The 20,498-nt window shown below is 35.0% G+C and overlaps 3 protein-coding genes across 3 annotated transcripts in view; 2 read left to right on the top strand and 1 right to left on the bottom strand.

Annotated features, from left to right (window-relative positions):
* LOC111618043 (tetratricopeptide repeat protein 38-like) overlaps nucleotides 1-11,084 on the top strand; it is a 20,326-nt gene extending 9,242 nt beyond the window's left edge. The window contains exons 10-13 of the mRNA XM_023359466.1: nucleotides 10,243-10,405; nucleotides 10,499-10,649; nucleotides 10,737-10,810; nucleotides 10,881-11,084. Coding sequence (XP_023215234.1) covers nucleotides 10,243-10,405; nucleotides 10,499-10,649; nucleotides 10,737-10,810; nucleotides 10,881-10,971 — 479 coding nt within the window. The 3' untranslated portion in view covers nucleotides 10,972-11,084. The remainder of the gene's footprint in view (nucleotides 1-10,242; nucleotides 10,406-10,498; nucleotides 10,650-10,736; nucleotides 10,811-10,880) is intronic.
* A 2,515-nt stretch (nucleotides 11,085-13,599) lies between these two features.
* LOC111618024 overlaps nucleotides 13,600-20,498 on the bottom strand; it is a 76,201-nt gene continuing 69,302 nt past the window's right edge. The window contains exons 24-33 of the mRNA XM_023359443.1: nucleotides 20,077-20,244; nucleotides 19,899-20,000; nucleotides 19,705-19,827; nucleotides 17,446-17,687; nucleotides 17,234-17,366; nucleotides 17,026-17,153; nucleotides 14,780-14,982; nucleotides 14,534-14,703; nucleotides 13,961-14,069; nucleotides 13,600-13,879 (exon numbers count right to left, since the gene is read on the bottom strand). Of these exons, the coding sequence (XP_023215211.1) occupies nucleotides 13,804-13,879; nucleotides 13,961-14,069; nucleotides 14,534-14,703; nucleotides 14,780-14,982; nucleotides 17,026-17,153; nucleotides 17,234-17,366; nucleotides 17,446-17,687; nucleotides 19,705-19,827; nucleotides 19,899-20,000; nucleotides 20,077-20,244 (1,454 nt within the window). The 3' untranslated portion in view covers nucleotides 13,600-13,803. The remainder of the gene's footprint in view (nucleotides 13,880-13,960; nucleotides 14,070-14,533; nucleotides 14,704-14,779; nucleotides 14,983-17,025; nucleotides 17,154-17,233; nucleotides 17,367-17,445; nucleotides 17,688-19,704; nucleotides 19,828-19,898; nucleotides 20,001-20,076; nucleotides 20,245-20,498) is intronic.
* Nucleotides 18,566-19,376, top strand: LOC111618042 (chorion peroxidase-like). Its single transcript, XM_023359465.1, has 3 exons — nucleotides 18,566-18,761; nucleotides 18,838-18,939; nucleotides 19,011-19,376. Exons 1-3 carry the CDS (start codon nucleotides 18,656-18,658, stop codon nucleotides 19,214-19,216), a joined length of 414 nt encoding a protein of 137 aa, XP_023215233.1. The 5' UTR covers nucleotides 18,566-18,655; the 3' UTR covers nucleotides 19,217-19,376.

The raw sequence follows: 20,498 nt of genomic DNA, 5'->3' as shown, positions 1-20,498 counted from the left end.
AAAAAAAATTATTATTATTATCATTATTTTAATAACCACGGTTCAGGGTGACGTAATCAACAACCCTCCGTTGTCTTAAGTGATAGGGGATATCTCGTTGAGTAGCCACGTCATCTTGGCTTCTATCAGGCCGTGTGTCGGCTGGGGGGCTCGGAGTTTGGGGTGGGTGAGAAATTGGTCTATGTAACCCCCTATAAGGTTGAGATTGCCGATGATCAACTTCCTCTTCCTCATTTTCCCTTACGCCTTCGACCTTAGTTCCTCGATTATCCTTCTTAGCTCCTTTGATTTTATTGTTCCACCCATAAAAGGGTTTAAGGCGGTCAATGTGTATAGTTTGGCTATCCTTCAACTTCCGGCCTCTTACCCTGACCACTACATCATTGAGGACTTCCTCTACCCGGAAAGGACCAGTATGCCATGCCGAGAATTTTTTATGTGTAACTTTTGATGGTTTCTTGATTAATACCAAGTCCCCAACTCTGAATTTCCTCAGCCTTCGGTTTTTATTCCAGTACGCTCTTTTCTTAGCTAGTTGCTCTTTGTTGAATACATTCGCTGCCTCACGACATACATGGAGCTTACGTATTAGTTTTTCACGGTAGTCCAGAGCACTTTTAGCATCTTGATCCATGTCCGTGGTACGGGGCTCACCAGGGATGACGGGATCAAACCCGTACAGCAGGAAAGATGGCGTCTCACCAGTCGAACTGTGAATAGTGGTGCGTTAGGCTAACAACGCTGATGGAATATATTTATCCCAATCAACGTTGTCGCCGTTTGAAATCCTAGAGATCATTTCAATTATAGTCTTATTTGCCCTCTCACAGGTCCCATTGGAAGTAGGTTGATATGCGGTAGTTAATCTCCGATCGATGTTCAGTATGTTGCATGCATCATTCATAATTTTCGAGGTCAAGTTCGTCCCCCGGTCGGAAATGAGAGTTTGCCTGCCGCCGTAACGGCACACAATATTCTCGAAGAGGGAGTCTGCTATAGTTTTCGACGACACCTCGGGGACGGGGATGGCCTCGATGAATCTTGTGAACATATCAACGAAAACGATAATGTACCGGTTTCCCCTTCGCGATTCGGGCACGGGACCTATCACGTCCACTGCGATCACTTGCATCGGTTCATTCGGGTGAGTTACCTCCTGGATCGGCGCCTTATGAGTAGTGCGATTGAATTTTTCGCACCTGGTTATGAAATTTTTGATCTTTCTCTTCATATTAGGAAAGAAATACTTGCCCCTCATTTTCTTCAGGGTCTTTTCTGCACCGCTATGCCCGCCCATCTCATGGTAATGTTCAATTAGAGGTATCTGCATAGTGTCGTCGACACAAAGGCACTTAACAGGCTCACCTCTATAGTTTAGGCCATTTTTGATTAAGAGATTATTACTCACCTCAAAGTCCTGGAGGTTAGTGGGGGTGTTGCCAACTTCCCCTTTTAACAGAGTGTTGCGGATCTCAATTATCCGACTATCTAATTGTTGAGATGCAATCACTCGATCATTTACACTCCTGTTGTTGTTATCCTCAGGTGGGGATACGGAATTGATATTTACCTTGACTTCGGGTAGGATGGTTCGATCATCGTGAGTACGAGACAATGTGTCAGCCACCTTATTCTCTCCTCCCTTTACATGTACCATCTGAACATCATACCCGGTTATCTCGATGGCCCACCTCATGAGTCGCCGGTTATGGTTATTCATATCTCTGAGGAAAACTAAAGGTTTGTGCTCAGAGTACACGATTATCGGCCTACCTAGGATTAAGAAGCGGAAATGATGGAGGGCCAACACTAGTGCGAGGCATTCCTTCTCGACGATGGAATAGTTTAACTCGGCACCATGTAACTTTTTACTAAAGAAACCAATAGGAGCGAGACAATCACCATACTTCTGGTGTAGGGCAGCCCCCACGGCCAGATCGGAAGCATCAGTATAGAGGTGAAAATCGGATGCGAAGTCCGGATGTCTCATCGTCGGGGGGGTGGTGACAGCCCTCTTCAACCTGGAAAAACTGTCCTCGCATTCCTTCGTCCATTTAAAGCGATGTCCTTTTTTCGTTAACTCTGTGAGTGGTAGGGATATGCTGGCAAAGTTTTCTATGAATGGCCGGTAGAAACCGAGGGCTCCGAGAAATGAACATACTTGCCTCACCGTTCTAGGTGGTGGTATTTCAAGGAAAGCCTTTATGTTATCGGGATCCGGAGAGATTCCCTCATCACTAATTATGTGTCCTAGATAACGGACGGAAGTCACCGCAAATTTACATTTCGAAGGCCTTAGTACTAATTCCGCCTCTTTTATAAGGAGGAGCACTTCTCTTAACAACTCGATATGTTCCTTAATGTTCTTGGAAAAGAGGACGACATCATCCTGGAACACAAAACAGGATGTTCCTACATACTTGGAGAGGATTGAGTTCATTATGCTCTGAAAACAGCGCCCTGAGTTCTTGCCACCCTGGGGCATGCGACAGAGTTGATACTTTCCCCAGGGGGTAGAGAAAGCAAATACTTTGCGGAGGTGGGGCGCAACCGGTATCTGGAAGTAGCCAGAATTTAAATCTAGGACAGAAAATATCTTCCCTCCCTTCAATTGCACAAGGATGTCATCAATCCACATCATAGGGAAGTCCTGGCCCTTAGTGACTTCGTTGACTTTCCTTAGGTCAAGTGTGAAACGGATTTCCCCATTGGTTTTTGGTACGATATGTATAGGGGAATTCCACTCAGAATTCAATGGCTCAATTATGCCGGCTTCCAAATATTGCTCAATTTTCTCCTTTAATTTTTTCAAGTACACATGTGGAATGCGGTATTGACGGGTATAGATGGGGTGATCGGTGCACAAGTCGAAGTTGTGAACGAATTTTTTCGTCCCCGCCAACCCCTCCACGGTCTCGTGGAAGATATCAGACGAGTCACTGATGATATCATGTATCTTTATAGCTTGCTCGCTGGGTAAGTGTGATAAGTCGACTTGTCCAATTGGGTCCGGTGAATTGGGGGTTTCGCACAATGACACAATCGTAACTGCCGAACTTCCTTTTGCCACAACAGAACCCCTTTTCATGATGTGCGCTATTTTAGTCAAGATTTCCGGGCAGGCACACAAGAAGTCCATGCCAAGGATGCCTTGATTCCCGACCAAAATCCCAGAGTCGACACCAATGAATTGAGTAGGAACGACCTTACTATCGAACTTCACTTTAAACAAAAAACTCCTGTCGCATCTCACGATGCCCCCAGATACCCCTTTGACTCTTACGTTGACCACATTACACTGGTGGTCTGCACCCCCCAGAGACTCCAAATTCCTTTGGTTAATGAGGGACCTTTCGGCCCCGGTGTCAATTAACAAGCTCACAGTGCGCCCATTAATTTCACCAGAAATAATTGGGAGCTTGTGGTCGTTGACTTTGGGTTCCTCAGCCAGGTCGATGATCAATTCCGAGCCACTGATCTGGCTGAGACAGTGGCTCCCTTCGAGTTTAAATTTAACGGACAATTAGAGCACAGGTGGTCCTTGCTTTTGCAAATGAAACATTTCCGTTCGGGACCAGCCCTTCTGGTTTGTTTATTAGTGTCGTGCTTGTTTGGATTAACAGACAATCCCATGACTGCCTGCGAAAGCTTAGTAACGGTTTCCTCTAAACTAGCCAGTCTTGCCGATAGCTTGGCCATGTTAGTTGATTCCTTACTGGGATCTTCCGTCCTGTTAAACGGAGGCACGACTACGCCACCCACCTGAACTTCACGAAAACCGCACGATTGTTCAATCTTATACAATCTTTCCGCTACCTCGACCACACTATCAAACGACTGAGAATCGCGTTCTAACAACTTCATCCTCAATTCCAGGGTGAGTCCTTGGACAAACTGGCCACGGAGCATCTCGTCCCTTAGCGTAGCCATATGAGGATTCGAACAAATCATTTTCTTGAACGCGATACATAAACGAACCTTGTACTCACCGACAGTTTCGCTGCGCCTTTGTCGTATACTAATAAAGTCCTTCAATGTATTTCCTTCACTCGTTGTAGGCCGATGGAGGCTACATACAAGAGCCGTCTTTATTCGAACATAGTCCTTACCATAAGCAGCCCGCAAGTCCATAAGTAATTTGAATGGTTCATTCTTCAGTCTCGATTTGCCACCACCAAACGTGTTCCATTGTCCCATCCTGCGATGGACGACACTTCTTCCAGTATGTCGAAGAATTGCTCTATTGTAACACTATCCGTCGGTGAACTAGAGAACATCGGAATCATCCCTAGGTATCCCGTGACTACTGGGGTTCCATTTACCATATCCTGATGAATTGCTTGGAAAGTGGTGCTCGATACAGGGATTGAACGATCGTCTGAAGGTTCCATACTCGTCATCTCCATTGTTACACGTGGCAATCCTGTCGCGGACGCCAATATGTGGAATCTGCGAATATCTGAGGTATGATATCCGCAGAGGTGAATGAGAAATGATTGCCACAAAAAGGAGGAGACCAGTACGATATATTATTTAACAAACTTTATGCACCAAATATATATTTATAATTGAATCACAATACGATAGGTCGGCTTAAGCCTGGCACGTGGCAGCTTACACAAAGCACAAAGGGTCTACACAAGACAATCGAAGGACACACCTTCACTGTTGCACGCCAGGAACCAGAATGAATGGTTTCCGGTTCCCCACTATATATAACTCCTCCACCACTCTCACCGTGCTGCCACACAAAAACCGCCCAAAACACAAATAAAACCGCGCGTACAGCAATCGCGACGATCGTTTACATTAATTACATTGATAAAATATGTATATATACACAAAGATGATTATAGGTAAAAGAAAACAAATTTTTTTTTTTTTTTTTTTTTTTTTTTTTTACAGCAGAGACCGACGATATACACGCGGATGACACAGTTCGAACAGTTGGAGTAGGGAATATTGTAGGCTACTGCTAGCAAAACAATGCTAAATATGTAATTATTTTCGGTAATCCAGACACTTTTGGTAATCTGACTCCCCTTTGGTCCCATACCTGTTGGATTATCAAGGGATAGCTGTAATTTTAAAAGTTTCATGGATCAGTCATAATAATTAGAATGGTTTAGAGCATTTAAAACTAAAAATATCTCTTAAACTCTTCACTTTTATGTATTTGAAAAGATTGCTAGTAATCAGAATGATGAAATTTTATTAGACTTTACTAGTAAATTTTATTTATATATACCATATAAGGAACTATACTTTATTTACATTAAATATAGAAGAAAAAAAATTGTTATTTCATATTTGATATTTTGTTTAATTTAAAGTAAATCTGTTATTTAATTGGAGGATTTTTACAGTGTTTTTTTTCATTAGAATTAATATACATAATTTTATATTTATTTTATTTTATTTTATTTTATTTTGGAAAAAAATACTACACCTACAAAAAATATGATCAGTCTATGCCAACATATACAAAACATAAAACCCTGCACAGAGACTGTTGTTCTGAGTCAACATACAACTGTTTGAGTCATGGCACCCTTACATCCCAAGCCATTGGTTACATTTCAAGATGCCTAACACTGATGTCAGTGGTAGACAATAACATGATCCTATGGTGTTTTAGTGATGACCTGGACTTTGTGAGTACATGATCTGTATACCCTTTGCTTGGGCCTAGCAGTAGGTTGCTAGGTGCCTCTTAAGTTTAAGCCTACTTGCATGTTGGCAGAGTACAGTGATGCTTAAGTAAAGAAGATGAGGTCTTGGCCCCTAGGATTGATCAAGCTAGGACTTTTTTCTTTTAATTCTTTTTGGCCTCCGGGCACTAAGAGGGCTTGTTTTAGCAAGCCCATTATCATTCAGCCAAGCCCACAATGGGGCAGCCAGGTAGTAAGGTACAGAGTCCGACATATCTGGTCAGACCCCTCCGAAAAATTCCAGAGGACGTTTTTGACCTGTCCGGACTGGATTCCAAGTCATTCAGAACAGTATTCTGCCACCTTGATCACTCAGCCATTCGGCCACAACTAAGTTAAGACCGTGCCAACAGACTTCTTTGGTCCCTGCTTCCCTGTAAACTGGTGGCCAAGCCTATTCCACCCTGTTCATTGAGGATGTCTGTTCCTGTATTGTCTTGCTATGTTTTCAGCTGGGTGAATCTGGATGAGTGGTTTAGGGGGATTTTGGGAACTGGAGGACATTCGACATTCTTGCCTGATATCACTCTGCTATCAGATTATACTCACTTTGAGGTCCTGGTGGGGGAAGCCAGTGTTGTAAGGGCTTGCAGTGAACTCCAACCCCAACAAGGCCCTACTACATCCCCTTGTTGGGGTTGGAGTAGGGCCAGGGATAGTAGAGTGAATGAATTTTGATCAATTGCTTATGGATACTAAAATGAAGCAACACCTCCTAAACCCTCTGTTCAGAAAGAGAGGACATGAGGAAGACCAAGATTTTCCCTTGAAATGAATAGTCCAGAATAACCTGAATGCATTAGCCCTCAATACCTGATTATCCATTAACAAGAAACTATCTGAGTTATTCCCCTTTAGCATTTATAGAACCCTCAGCCAAATAACTGGATCACCAAAAATGGCACAAAAGCTCCAACTAGGACACATACTCTAAGACTGAAAACAGTCAACATAGTAAAAAGCTCCAGGAAATAACCATTCGTACAGTTATAGCAGTCACAATAACTCCATGTGGATACCTAAATTATTCCAGAGAAATAATATCAAACACAGACCTCTTGATGTGTATAACTGATGAAATTTTAGACAATCTGGCAAGTCAGGAAATTATAGAGGTCCAAAGGATTAACCAAAAATGAATCAGGAAAGTGGTTCCTACATAGCATCTAATTATAACTCTCAACAGACATAATCTTCCTGCATATATTAGAGTTAACATACCTAAACAGTAGAGTCTGACCATATATCCCAAACCTACTCATATGTTATAACTCCAGACATATGGACAACTGTTGGAGCAAAATATGATGTCCAAACTCTGGAGAGCAACCACATGAAAGTAGCTGTCCAAACCCATCTGTATGTATAAATTGTGTGGGAAATTATACAGCATTCTCAAAAGGACCCAAAATAGACAGCCGAAAAAGAAATACAATTCATACGAATGATAGAATGAGCTATTTATACACAAGCAAAGCAGAGATATATGCAGATATGTCCTACCAAATCCACATATGTCAGAAAAGTCATATAGAAAATTTCGAAAGAAGTTCAAACATAAATCAGCATATCCCCTATGGAATATACCAAAACCTTACACAGGAATGTGGCAACAAAAAAGCACATACAGTTGACAAAAATGGCTAGTATCAGCAACAAAATGGAAAACACCAAACACAAAACATCTGCTCTACTATCCCACTCACCACTGACCTCTATGAAAACAAAAAACAAAACTTATAACTAGATCAGCAAACAAATGATAACCACTAAACAGCATAAAACATGCCTCAAAAAGACAAAAACTATATAAAAGACAAGACTATATAAATCTACCCAGCAAGGAACACTATCTTCATAACCCACTTAGCCTTTCTGAACATGTACACTGTAATACTCCAATGGAATTGCCAAGAGATATGATATAAAACTAATGAACTCAAGAACATAATATAGACTAGGGTTTCTCTAATGGGATTCCAGCTGTTTTTTAACCCAGAAAATTATTCTCGTCACAAGAAATCCTGCAAAGTTCTTAAAAGTTCACTTTTTTCTTATTTTACATTAAGGTTGATGAAATTTTGCAAATAGAAAGTATAATTAACTCATAAACTGTCAGAATACATTTGTATTTATTAATTTTAAGCCACCTGCTTATTAGTGTTTTTAAATTTTTGCTTGTTATGGCATCTCACAGATTGTCAATAATCAATATGTAACCTATTTGTGGCAGGACTCTGAAAATTCTTTACTTGTCAGAACCTGTAATATCTTGAATAACTGTGCTAATGCTGTCTTAATCATGCCCAGTAGCTTCAGTAACTTCATTATACTAGGTTGTGCAAATTGGGCAAGGATACAAACAAGTATGAAGTTTTTCTTCATAAACCTGATTATTAAAGCCAAAAGAACTACTGAATTATCGGACTATAAGCTTGATGCTGCTGTTAGCCAAGGTAGACAAATCAAGAATACTAGAGAGCAAAAGAAGTATTGCAACACATCTTGAAAATGAATAGAAATCTTTGAGGTTACTGGTGAAAAAACACAAATCTGTCTTCTCTTAAATGCATTAAAGATGATTCTACCCACATCAATTGAATTGGAAAAAGCGTTCTGGGTTTGCTTTCTAAAATCTTATTATAAAAATTTACAATAATATTTTGTATTATGCTTCATTTACAAAATGAAAATTACCTTCTAAGTTAGAAGTTTGATCTAAATTCATTTTTTTTCTTTAAATTTTCAACTCAATCCAAAGCAGTTTTTAAAAGCAGTTTCCAACAAACTTTAATAAATTTTTTCTATTTGTGAAAATTTCTACATAATTCAAATGTAAAAATTTGGATTGGGATGCTTAATAATGCTGTGTAAAATTTTATACACCATTATTAATATTATTATTTTGGAAGTTGCAAGATGTATTAAATTACTTAAAAAATGAAAAATAATTATATCATTCGATTTCAAGATTTATTTTATATCTTAAAAATAATTAATTATTTCCTGGGATCCTGGGAAACAGATAAATTTTTTCTCTAAATTCTGGGACAAGCAAAGGACTGGGAAATGAGAAACCCTAATAACGACTTATGGTCCATTTTGCATGTGCCTATAAGAAACAAAGGCTAAAACAATCAATTACCTTAAATCCACCATATCACACAAAAGTTTTGAGGCAAGATTGCATTTCTGGTCTCACAAAAAGTGCCAGTAAAAGAAATTCCTGTGACCACATTGCTCCAGGCAGTCCAAATTTAACATCTGGAACTAGTAACAGTGGGTAATATTTGCCTCCCTCCACGGGACTCAATAAAACAAAATAACTTATAAGAGATTCTATGTCAACTTCCAAAGCCCTAGATACTGATGGGAGACTTTAACTGAGAGAGTTTAAGCTGGGATAAAAACTACAGAGGGCAAATTATTGAAACTCTTCTGGACAGACATTCTCCATCTGTACAACACAGGCACCCTACTCATTTTCACTATCCAAACTATACCTATTTGGCTATAGACCTTACTATCAGCACACCACAGACTTTTTCAAATTGGAAGTGGACAGTCCTTCCAAATCTCAGAAACAGTGACCACAGAAAACATAGATCCTAGATGGATTATTCAAAGAGTCTGTTAGCAAGAATTTACCAAGCTTGCTAACTTCACAATAACTACAGACAGAAGCTAATCAAGAGTCCAAGAAATACAGAATGCCACAGAGACAATTTTACAGACAGCCCCATGTCAAACAGAAACTGTACTCCATAACTAGAAATCATGGTGGAATCTGGAATACATAACAAATTGATGAGCTCAATATAGAGCTTGGCAGAAGTTCAAGTGCCACCCAACAGAAGAGAACTATATCAGATTTAAGAAGGTGAAAGCAAATGCCAGAAGCACCTATCAGAAAAGTAAAAACAAATCCTGGGTGTAATTTATCAAATCATTAGAAAGAACAGATCAAAGAAAGTTGTGGAAAGGCATTCAAACCATAAAGAGAAACTTCTCTACCCCACAGATCTCAATTTTGACATAATAGACAAACAAGCAATAGCAAACTGGGCAAAGCATTTGCATACAACTCAAGCACAGCTACCTAAGCCTAATCAATTCAGATTATGAAAGAGAAAGCTAAACAAATTCCAGTACAATTTGGTGACACACCAACTCAACTCATAACAGCCAATTCACAATGTATGAATTACAGCGTGCTTTACAGCAAACCAAGAATACAGTGGTTGGTCCAGATCAAATCCACTATGTCATGCTCTGAAACTTACCATCAACAGCACAACTATCACTACTACTTATATTTAACATGAAAATATTTTTGAAATGTGTGTTTATTTTATTGTAAATAGAAATTCAAAAAAAGGCATTTAAGTTAATATAATAAACATTTTATTTTAAAACAGGACTGAACTAAAAACTATAATGAAAGTATTTCATATGACATATCAATATTTTAATAATACAATTATAAAAAGTTTCTCATTTTATTAATGTTAATGTTAAATATTATAAATAGGATGTAACGTAAAAGATCGTTGGAACGAAGTTCATAATATATGTGCTCCTCATATTGAAGATCATATTTTAGCCTTCAATGATATTCATCTTTTAATGTCTTGTCTGGGAGGAAAGCAGGAAGAAAGCCTACAAAAGCTTTTGGGTACCATGGAATTAGGAAGGTGCATCATTTTATTAATTTAAGTTAGTAAAATATATTATGAGAATGTTTTGTAGATACATTGATCATTTATACTCAATTAATATATTTTTAGGAGCAATAAATTTTACAATAACACTTGGAATATACAAGAGAAATTATGCAAGGCTTTTGTTGCATATAATGATGGAGATTATGAAACAACCGTTAATCTATTACATCCAATAAGATATGAAATCTTCAAAATTGGTGGAAGTCACGCACAGGTACAGTACATTTTGAAGCTTACATATTTTACATTATTATTTTAACATAATTTCACAAATGATTTCCTTAAATTTTTCATTATTTAGCGAGATGTACTTAACTTGTTATTGATTTCTGCTGCTATTAAATCACCATTAACTGCTCATCATAAAATTGCAAGGTACAGTTATAAAAATTTTTGTAATATTACAAAAAACATGTTCTTTTAACCTTATTTTTTTTTCCTATAGAAATTTATTAATTGAACGAAAGGCATTGAAAGAAAACTCCCCAATGACGGAACGTCTTATTGCAAAAGCACTGGCTTGTCATGCTGATTAGCCATATATTTTTATGGTCTTTTCTCTGCAATTTTTATATATTGTTATAATATTGATAGTATATCAAGAAATTGTTTTTCTTATAAGAAATATTAAATTCTATTTTTATATAATTATATAAGAAATTTATTACATAAAATTTGAATGGGTGTTTATTAAATGTTTATATTTAATAAAGGGAAATTGTTTATATATTGAAAACTTTTTAAAGAAAATGAGAATATATTGATAAATTTATAGGTGCACAATTAATGAAATTAATGATATATTCAAGTATGTATTGTGATTACTTTTGTTAAAAAATAAATATTTTAAAAGTTTGCTTATTCTGTTTTAATGCTAAATTCCTTATTATAATAATGAATTTAGATAATGAAATGATGTATTTTGTATTATAAATAGAAAAAATTATTAATAATATAAAAAGGGCTCATCAGAAAGATATCAGTAATATGTTGCTGAGGATGTCAGCAACATATTACTGATTTGTTTCTGGACTATTAGAATTAAGAACAATGTTCATTATCATTTGTTTGTAGTTGGTAATTGGCAACAGAGCCGGCCCTACCATAGGGCAAACGGAGCAGCCGCTCCAGGCGCTAAGTCCTATCGGGTGCCTCAGTGGGAAAGAAAATTAAAGGGTATAAATTAGGGGCAACCAAGGGGAACGCCATAATAGGATCTCGCTCCATCCTAAAACTTGCCTTGGGCCGGCACTGATTGGCAACCTTTGAATTATTTATTATAATGAAGCAAGGATTCAGATGAAGATATAAAACTGAAGGAGGGATGCTCACAATAGAAATGGCAGGTCGAGAAGCTCCTCGTATACTTCAAATTCTGATTTTTATAACTTTTTTTCGGGATTCAGATAGACCACTTCGATTGGCTGTTTTTGCCATAATATTAAAATTTATTCTGATTGAAATATCATATGATTAAATTTAAAATTAGTATTTAAAATTAAAGTTATCATTCAAAATAATAAATCAGAGATTTCAGAATATTCTCTGTGGTACAACAGTAGGATTGCCAGGTGAAACTTTTAAGTGTTTTCTGAAGTTTTCTCCAAAAATTTCCTAGAAAAGGGATGGGAAACCTGCAGTCTTTATGGCGCAGTTTGATAAAATATAAAATAGTAAAATTCACAGCAGTAAAATTAAATTTATCTTTTATGAAAATATGTTTTTAGTTATTTTTCTCAATGAAGTCATTTATCGAAGTACATTTTATATGCATTATTTATGCGTGTAGCTAAATGCATATGCAATGAGATCTATGGCACTTATAAAATCTGCAATAGATTATTCGGTCTTACTTGTTCCTTCTGCAATAAGTCTTCTAATTAATCTCTCCCCACTTCTATCCTAGACAATATACTATATAGTGTAATCAGTGCTATCGAAAGCTTAATGTAAAGTTGGCCAGAGATAGAGCAGACTACTTTTGCTCCTTTTTAAATACGTAGAGAATGTTTCTTCATTAATAAAACATTCTACGTTGCAGGTCAATTAAGATGACAACTTGCTGTATTGAGATCTTGAGACAAATCCGGATACATTTTTTTTTAATACACCCAATCTTTACACCACTCAATTTGGAGTGGCGTAAAGATTGGGTATGTGTTCGGATTTTCAATACGTCAGGACAAGCAAGACACTGATCACACTGCAAAGATTTGCTTCAAATTACTACAATACTAATGTACACTCTCTTAAATCTTAGGAGAATAATTGAAGATTAAAAATTCACTTAAGCTGAATTCTTCACTAGTTATTATCTCGAAAAAGAATGGTAATGAAGTTTTGGAACTCGAACATAATCCCCTGTTTTTATTCTTTTTCAAATACTACTTTTTCAAAGGTCCAAGATCAAGATACGATAATAAGTTAAATATTTATTTAGTTATTATAAAATGATTAAAATGTAACATTATAAACGCTATATCAATTCCAGTTATCACTTTTTATTGATGAAATATATTTATAAATTGTAAGTCGTTGGTTTTTTCCATAGCCGGAGTCGCATTTTTCAATCCATCTGGTTCTTTGCTAACGTGCTTTAAGAGTAAAGTTGTCAGTGGCGTGTCTGGATCTCCACTTCAAAAACCATTATTTACCAGTTTAAGATTTAATTATTATTCTAATTTATTGATCAACTTTCAGTATTAATCCAGTCAAAATTAAATTTTAATTAATTAATTAATTAAGACTTTTACATTAGTTTATAATCATTAGTGATTTTAGCACTTTTTCATTGTTGTTTTTACCTTTTCAGGCTCGTGGACACGAAAATATTTTTAATTATAAAGCATAATTTTTCCGGTTATTTTTAAAGGAAAAATTATATTGCATATAACAATAGGAACTGCTAACATTTTCCTGCATAATGTCTGATTTTTAGCGATCGAATTGCTGACTTTAGAAAGGAGATACCCGCATATTATTTCTATTATATATTGTTAACAAGAATTAAAATGTATTGTCTTAATACTTGATGTTCTCTTCCACTTTTAAATAATAAATTTACCTTATTTTGGAGTAACAATTTTGTAGTTTTATTATAATAAATGTTTTCTTGAATAATCTGAAGTTTTTAATGTTTTTAAATAAAATAAAACCTTTGATTGATTAAAACAATTTACTTAGTAAAAATCATTATTGTACAAAGAACATGGCAACAGTTATCCACAAAGATTAGACCTTAAACATGGTCCCTGTTAAATAAAAACAATTTCTAGGATTTGTATACAATTGGTTGGGGATCTTGTACTTTTTAAGTTTAAATAGGGATAAAAATATATACATTATGGTGAGATTAGGGACGTTCTCATTTACTTTACGTAAGTGTTTTCTCTCCATTTTGTAAGATCAATTCGTGGAAAGGTACTGCAATCCACTATTGGATTTCTATAATAACGAAAAATTTAAAATTACATTTTAAACTATTATAAAATTGATTTTACAATATAATATATAGTTTCAACTTACGATTCGACATTAGGCAATAACATGGCATCTAGTTGGATTGTCGTGATGTCGTCCGAATTGTCACATATTAAACGATTTAGTTTAATTTTCCTGATTTCATCCAGTTGTTCTATATAANAAACTTTTTTGTTTGGAGAGTCTAGATAATACCAAGTCTGGATAATCCTGAAAAAACTGCAGGAATTATGATAGAACCTCATCGTAAAATATGCCAGCAAGGAGGTGGCTCCATAATGATTCTAGGTGCCATAAATATTTGGGGAAAATTGATAATCAAATTCATTGAAGAAAAGTATGAAAAGAACATTTCTATATTTTAGAGAAAACTTTTCTCACGGGGGAAATGGCTTTGGCAGTAAGAAACTTTTAAATAGAACAAATTAAATAGTTGAAAATAAATCAAACTAGTTTGAATTGAGTAAATAATATAAAAACTTGTTAGCATTATTCTTTGATTTAGATTGCATTTATATTTTAGTTATATTTTAGATAATTCTTATATTTTAAAAGAAAAACTTTATAGTTTATCCACTACAGTAATTCATTCATTATGTAGATTATGAAAAGTCTCACCTAATGTAAAAGATGAAGGCCATCCAGAATTTTCATACCAAAATCTATCTCCTCGCCTAAGATTTGCAAATTGCTCAGAAATGAGGCAAGCGAAGGTTGGTCCAAGTAATGCACCCGGTAAGCCTTTCTCGGATATTCCTGCACTCCATAAATCGATATCGTCTACGTGCCTACATTATATAATTAAATGGATATTTTAACAATGAAAATTTAAATCGTGTTATTCTTTTATAATTATATACTCACTTATACATCCTCATATATTTATGAATAGTTTTATTCGGTAATATTCCAACAAGATCATGAAAATCTCGAATTTTTCGCATTCCACAGTATTCTCGATAACGAGCGAAACCAGGTATTCCAGTTTCTCTTCCTCTTTGAATATTAATAGCTGCTAAATCCATTCCGTATCCATCTCCTGGTTTTTCGAACAAATGATTTGTCACCTGATAAAAACATAAAACGGTCAAAGTAAATTTTATACACTATATTTTTTTTATTTTATTTCCTGTAAAATATTATGCCATATCTTCTCTTTATGAATCTATGGTTAATTATTTATTTTTTAGTTCTATCTTCATTTGTCGTGTTACGTTTATTTGTATAAACATGTGCTGATTGCGTTTTGCGATTTTCTTTCAGTGAGTGAAGGGCTTCTGGGACAGGCTAGATCTGATGAGGATTTTACGAGGAGCATCATCATCGAGGATGCTACATGGAAACAAAACGTCAGTCAACAGAGCGGGTGGGAAAATCTTCGCCGCGACAAGTTCGGTCGAATGTGTAGGTCGTGATCATTGTTTTGTTCAATTCTGAAAGTTTCATTCGCCAGTGAGGAAAAACGGACCGATTACTTGGAGAGAACACAATGACAATACACCCATCCACACATCGCTGCTGATAACAGAATGAATGGTTGAACTCGATACTACGTGTTCCTCAACCTCTATATTCAGCAAACTAAGCCACAGTAAACTTAATTTTGTTTCTCAAATTAAAATCCTCCGTCAAAAGTCGCCGTTTTTAATTCATTGTCTCTTTAAGGAAAATTCGCCAGAGAAGCTGCGCATCATACCAAAAGAAGCGTTTCAGAAAGCGTACTTTTCATGGCAGAAATGGCGGTGCGTAGACTCAAGAGGGGGATACTTCGAAGGCAACAAAAATGACTAGCTTCTAGTAAATGCAAACAACTTCTATTTGAAAAATTCGCGTGACTAAAGATTAGGTGATATCTTTATATTTCTAAAAATTAAGAACGTTCAACTCTCTCAAATTTTTACTCCTGTATTGGAAAATTCTCGGAATCGACTCTTCGAGACTTGGCACGCTTATGAAACAGTCATATTTTGTAGTTTAAAGTAACTAAAAATGAGTGTATTGATTAGTATTAAAAGCCTTTTAACTTTTAGTAACCAGTTATAAGGGACAAGTATAATTTAATAAAATCATCAATAAATATTTCTCGTACTAGCAGGCAGGGCCAGTGCGAGGCGGGTTCAGCAAGTTCCCAGAAACTTGGCCCCTCAATCCACACAACGTTTATCGTAGATTTTGTGGAATCATATATCTGTAGTAAATTCATTTGCAAAATTTGTAGTTAAAATGTAAACTAAAAAGCAGAATTGTAATTAGAGTACAGTATGGAATCTTTCCAAAAGTTTAACACAGATCACAAAATTAAATTTAAAAATTCACATAATACTACACAGGCTTTGTAATGTATAGTAATTGAAACTTTTATAGGATAACGTATTAGCACTGAATAATAGAATACTGAAATACAGTAGATCCCCCTATAACACTGTTGATTATTCCGTTTTATATGAATTCCATGTTGTACGAGTCACTTAGATTTTACAAATATGTGAGCCGTTCACAGCCCGGCACACGTATTTGTAAAATCTAAGTGACTCGTACAACATGGAATTCATATAACACGGAATTATCTACAGTGTTATGGGGATTTGTAATGGACTGTACAGATTATATAGAAAATTAATGCAAGTTGTTTTCAGTACGGTTCGTTCGCTTAGTAATGTACTGTACCGGTACAGTACATCACTAAACAAGATTGTTTAGTACCTACATAATATACAGAATAAACATGTTTATGAAATAGTAAATTAAATATGGTATTTTAACAGAAAAATTCAGAAAAGAATTATTAGACGTTACTAGATATTCAGAAGTGTGCAATATTGAAAAAGTGTTGATAATTGAATAGGCTTTTACATCGGGTTCATCCATAATTTTATTTATTGAGTGTTGCGAGTGACATATTAGTCACGTGGAAATCGGAGGGAGAAAAGATTTCTATTTCTAATAATTAAGTATTCTTGCAAACGGTAAACCTAGTACAGTAATAAATTGCCAGATCTGGCAATTTATTAGTAGGTTTTGCGACATTTTAAGTCAGTTGGCAATGTGCGACGATTTTTTTAAACTGGTGATATCTTAGAAAAATAATTATTTAATAATTTCGTTCTCACCTCTGTTGTTACTTCTGGATCCATTCGATTAGCAGCCTGATTCAGAAGAGCATTGAATAAACTATCAACAATTCCTGGTTTGTACAGATTATACGGCTGTCGAAGCAAAGTAGATATCCTTAAAGTTTCTACAATGGAATAATCGATTTAGTTTAATAAATATTCAAATAAAACATCAAAGAAAGACTTAATAATTTTTATTATTTACCTAATTTTTCGTGGAATTTACTATAACGTTCAATAACATCCGGCAATAAACTATGACCAAATCTGAATGCCGCCGCTTGAAATCCTGCCCTGATACCAGCATTAATTTTTTGGCTATAACCGTTATAAAATCCCTGAAATTAAAAATTAACACATAAATAAACGATATAATAAGAATAAACAATTAAATATTCACGGAACGATGCTTCTTACATGGCGTTGCAATTTCAATTCGTACTTGTTCATCATGTGATTACCAAGAATCTTCGGAAGAAATTCATTGAAGGTAATATGTTGAATCAATGCAGCTACAATGTGTCTAGCTTCTTGATAGAGAGTTTCATCATCCCAATGAGGATTGATTTCGGCTAATGCTTCTGCTAGACGATTATGTTCTCTCATCCATAAAGTGTGCATGGTGGTCAGAGTGAGTTGTTCGTTTACCCGTTCGTCACCTATGATCCGCAAAAATTGTTGATGAACCACCTACTGTATATTATAAATTTTGGCATTCTAAAAATCTCGAAATCTAAAATTTTCTTCAGTGCTAATTATCTCAGTTTTCAAAATACCCTTTGAATTCATACTTTCATCACTTATTATTATTATACGATTATCCCAATGTTAATAAATTAATAAAATTATAATTTTTTAGGAATGAAGGTAGTTCACAAGATAAAGAAGATTAAATATTAATTCCGATAACCACGTTAATATAAAGCTATCCATGTTGAATTTGCAACATTGACACGATTATCCATTGACTATTTAGACAAGAACATATTCGAAACTATAGACTATAAGAAAAAAAAAACAATTAATAAAAGTGATATATCATTTAGTAAGATGATAAAGTCAACCTTTTCTTTTTATAGTGAGGCCTCTGATTCAATCATTAACCTTATAAAATAATAGAATAAAAATCTTCAAGGATATAATTTCTTAAAAATGAATTTTAAAATTTTCAAATGTCAAAATCCAAGGGAAATGAATTTAAAGATAAAATCTTTCCTTATTCATTCCATTTAATTTTCTAATGAATATTATAATAATTTTAAATGTTTTTCCCTTACTCTAAATTTGAAATATTTAATGGCAATTATGTATTTAGTAATAAATTGTATTAAAATTACCCCCCTATAACACTGTAGATAATTCCGTGTTATATGAATTCCACGTTGTACGAATCACTTAGATTTTACAAATACGTGTGCCGGGCTGTGAACGGCTCACCTACTTGTAAAATCTAAGTGATTCGTACAACATGGAATTCATATAACACGGAATTATCTACAGTGTTATAGGGGGGATCTACTGTATATTTTTGTAATCTATTTGATATTTTCGTTTATACTCTGTAGATCATGATCGAAACGACATAGAATGCTGCAAATATCCGCCAGATCATCAGCATCCAAACTGCATGAACATAGAAATTCCTCGAAACGATCCATTTTTTAAATTTTATCGTAGAAGATGTTTAGATTTTGCTCGTATCTTACCAGGCCATAAACCAGGATGCCGCTTGGGTGAATATTAAAATAATTATTACTTTAAACCAGTAATTTTATAAAATAAATTATATTTCCATATTTTTTTTCATAGGCCCGAGATTTCAGATTAATACCATATCAGCTTACATTGATGCCAGTTTTGTTTATGGAAACAACCAAGATATTGCAAGTAGACTGAGATTATTCAGAGGAGGTCAGTATAATTTTGATAACACTTTGAACAATACATTGTAAATAATTATTAAAGTCATTTATCAATTTCAGGAAAATTAAAGTCGACTAGTATGTATGGAGATTTGGGTCTAAAAGATCTATTACCCATGAAAACAATCGAAGCTGATGTGGGCTGCATGGCAAGACCCAGAAATGTTTACTGCTTTGACGCTGGTAAGTACTTTATTCAATTTTTTTTTTATCTAACACGAAAAAATAATTACATTTCCTACGATAAAATCTGGTATTTAAAATAATACGAAATACAGTATCATTTTGTTTATAAATGGAAATCTGCAATATGGATTCCTCAAGTTGAAATTGTTAGATTATGAAACGTATGAGTTATAAGAGAAATGTTACAGTAGACCCCCCCTATAACACTGTAGATAATTCCGTGTTATATGAATTCCATGTTGTACGAGTCACATAGATTTTACAACTACGTGAGCCGTTCACAGCCCGGCACACGTATTTCTAAAATCTAAGTGACTCGTACAACATGGAATTCATATAACACGGAATTATCTACAGTGTTATAGGTAGGGTCTACTGTAACATTTCTCTTATAACTCATACGTTTCATAATCTAACAATTTCAACTTGAGGAATCCATATTGCAGATTTCCATTTATAAACAAAATGATACTGTATTTCGTATTATTTTAAAAATACCAGATTTTATCGTAGGAAATGTAATTATTTTTTCGTGTTAGATTAAAAAAAAATTGAATAAAGTACTTACCAGCGTCAAAGCAGTAAACATTTCTGGGTCTTGCCATGCAGCCCACATCAGCTTCGATTGTTTTCATGGGTAATAGATCTTTTAGACCCAAATCTCCATACATACTAGTCGACTTTAATTTTCCTGAAATTGATAAATGACTTTAATAATTATTTACAATGTATTGTTCAAAGTGTTATCAAAATTATACTGACCTCCTCTGAATAATCTCAGTCTACTTGCAATATCTTGGTTGTTTCCATAAACAAAACTGGCATCAATGTAAGCTGATATGGTATTAATCTGAAATCTCGGGCCTATGAAAAAAAATATGGAAATATAATTTATTTTATAAAATTACTGGTTTAAAGTAATAATTATTTTAATATTCACCCAAGCGGCATCCTGGTTTATGGCCTGGTAAGATACGAGCAAAATCTAAACATCTTCTACGATAAAATTTAAAAAATGGATCGTTTCGAGGAATTTCTATGTTCATGCAGTTTGGATGCTGATGATCTGGCGGATATTTGCAGCATTCTATGTCGTTTCGATCATGATCTACAGAGTATAAACGAAAATATCAAATAGATTACAAAAATATACAGTAGATCCCCCCTATAACACTGTAGATAATTCCGTGTTATATGAATTCCATGTTGTACGAATCACTTAGATTTTACAAGTAGGTGAGCCGTTCACAGCCCGGCACACGTATTTGTAAAATCTAAGTGATTCGTACAACGTGGAATTCATATAACACGGAATTATCTACAGTGTTATAGGGGGGGTACTTGTATAACGAATAATAAGCA

This window comes from Centruroides sculpturatus, unplaced genomic scaffold (assembly GCF_000671375.1).
Source record: "Centruroides sculpturatus isolate CEXI.00-Female unplaced genomic scaffold, Cexi_2.0 scaffold47, whole genome shotgun sequence".
NCBI classification, from domain to species: domain Eukaryota; kingdom Metazoa; phylum Arthropoda; class Arachnida; order Scorpiones; family Buthidae; genus Centruroides; species Centruroides sculpturatus.
Note: the sequence above shows the minus strand (reverse complement) of the source record. Positions and strands in the feature narration are given on the sequence as shown.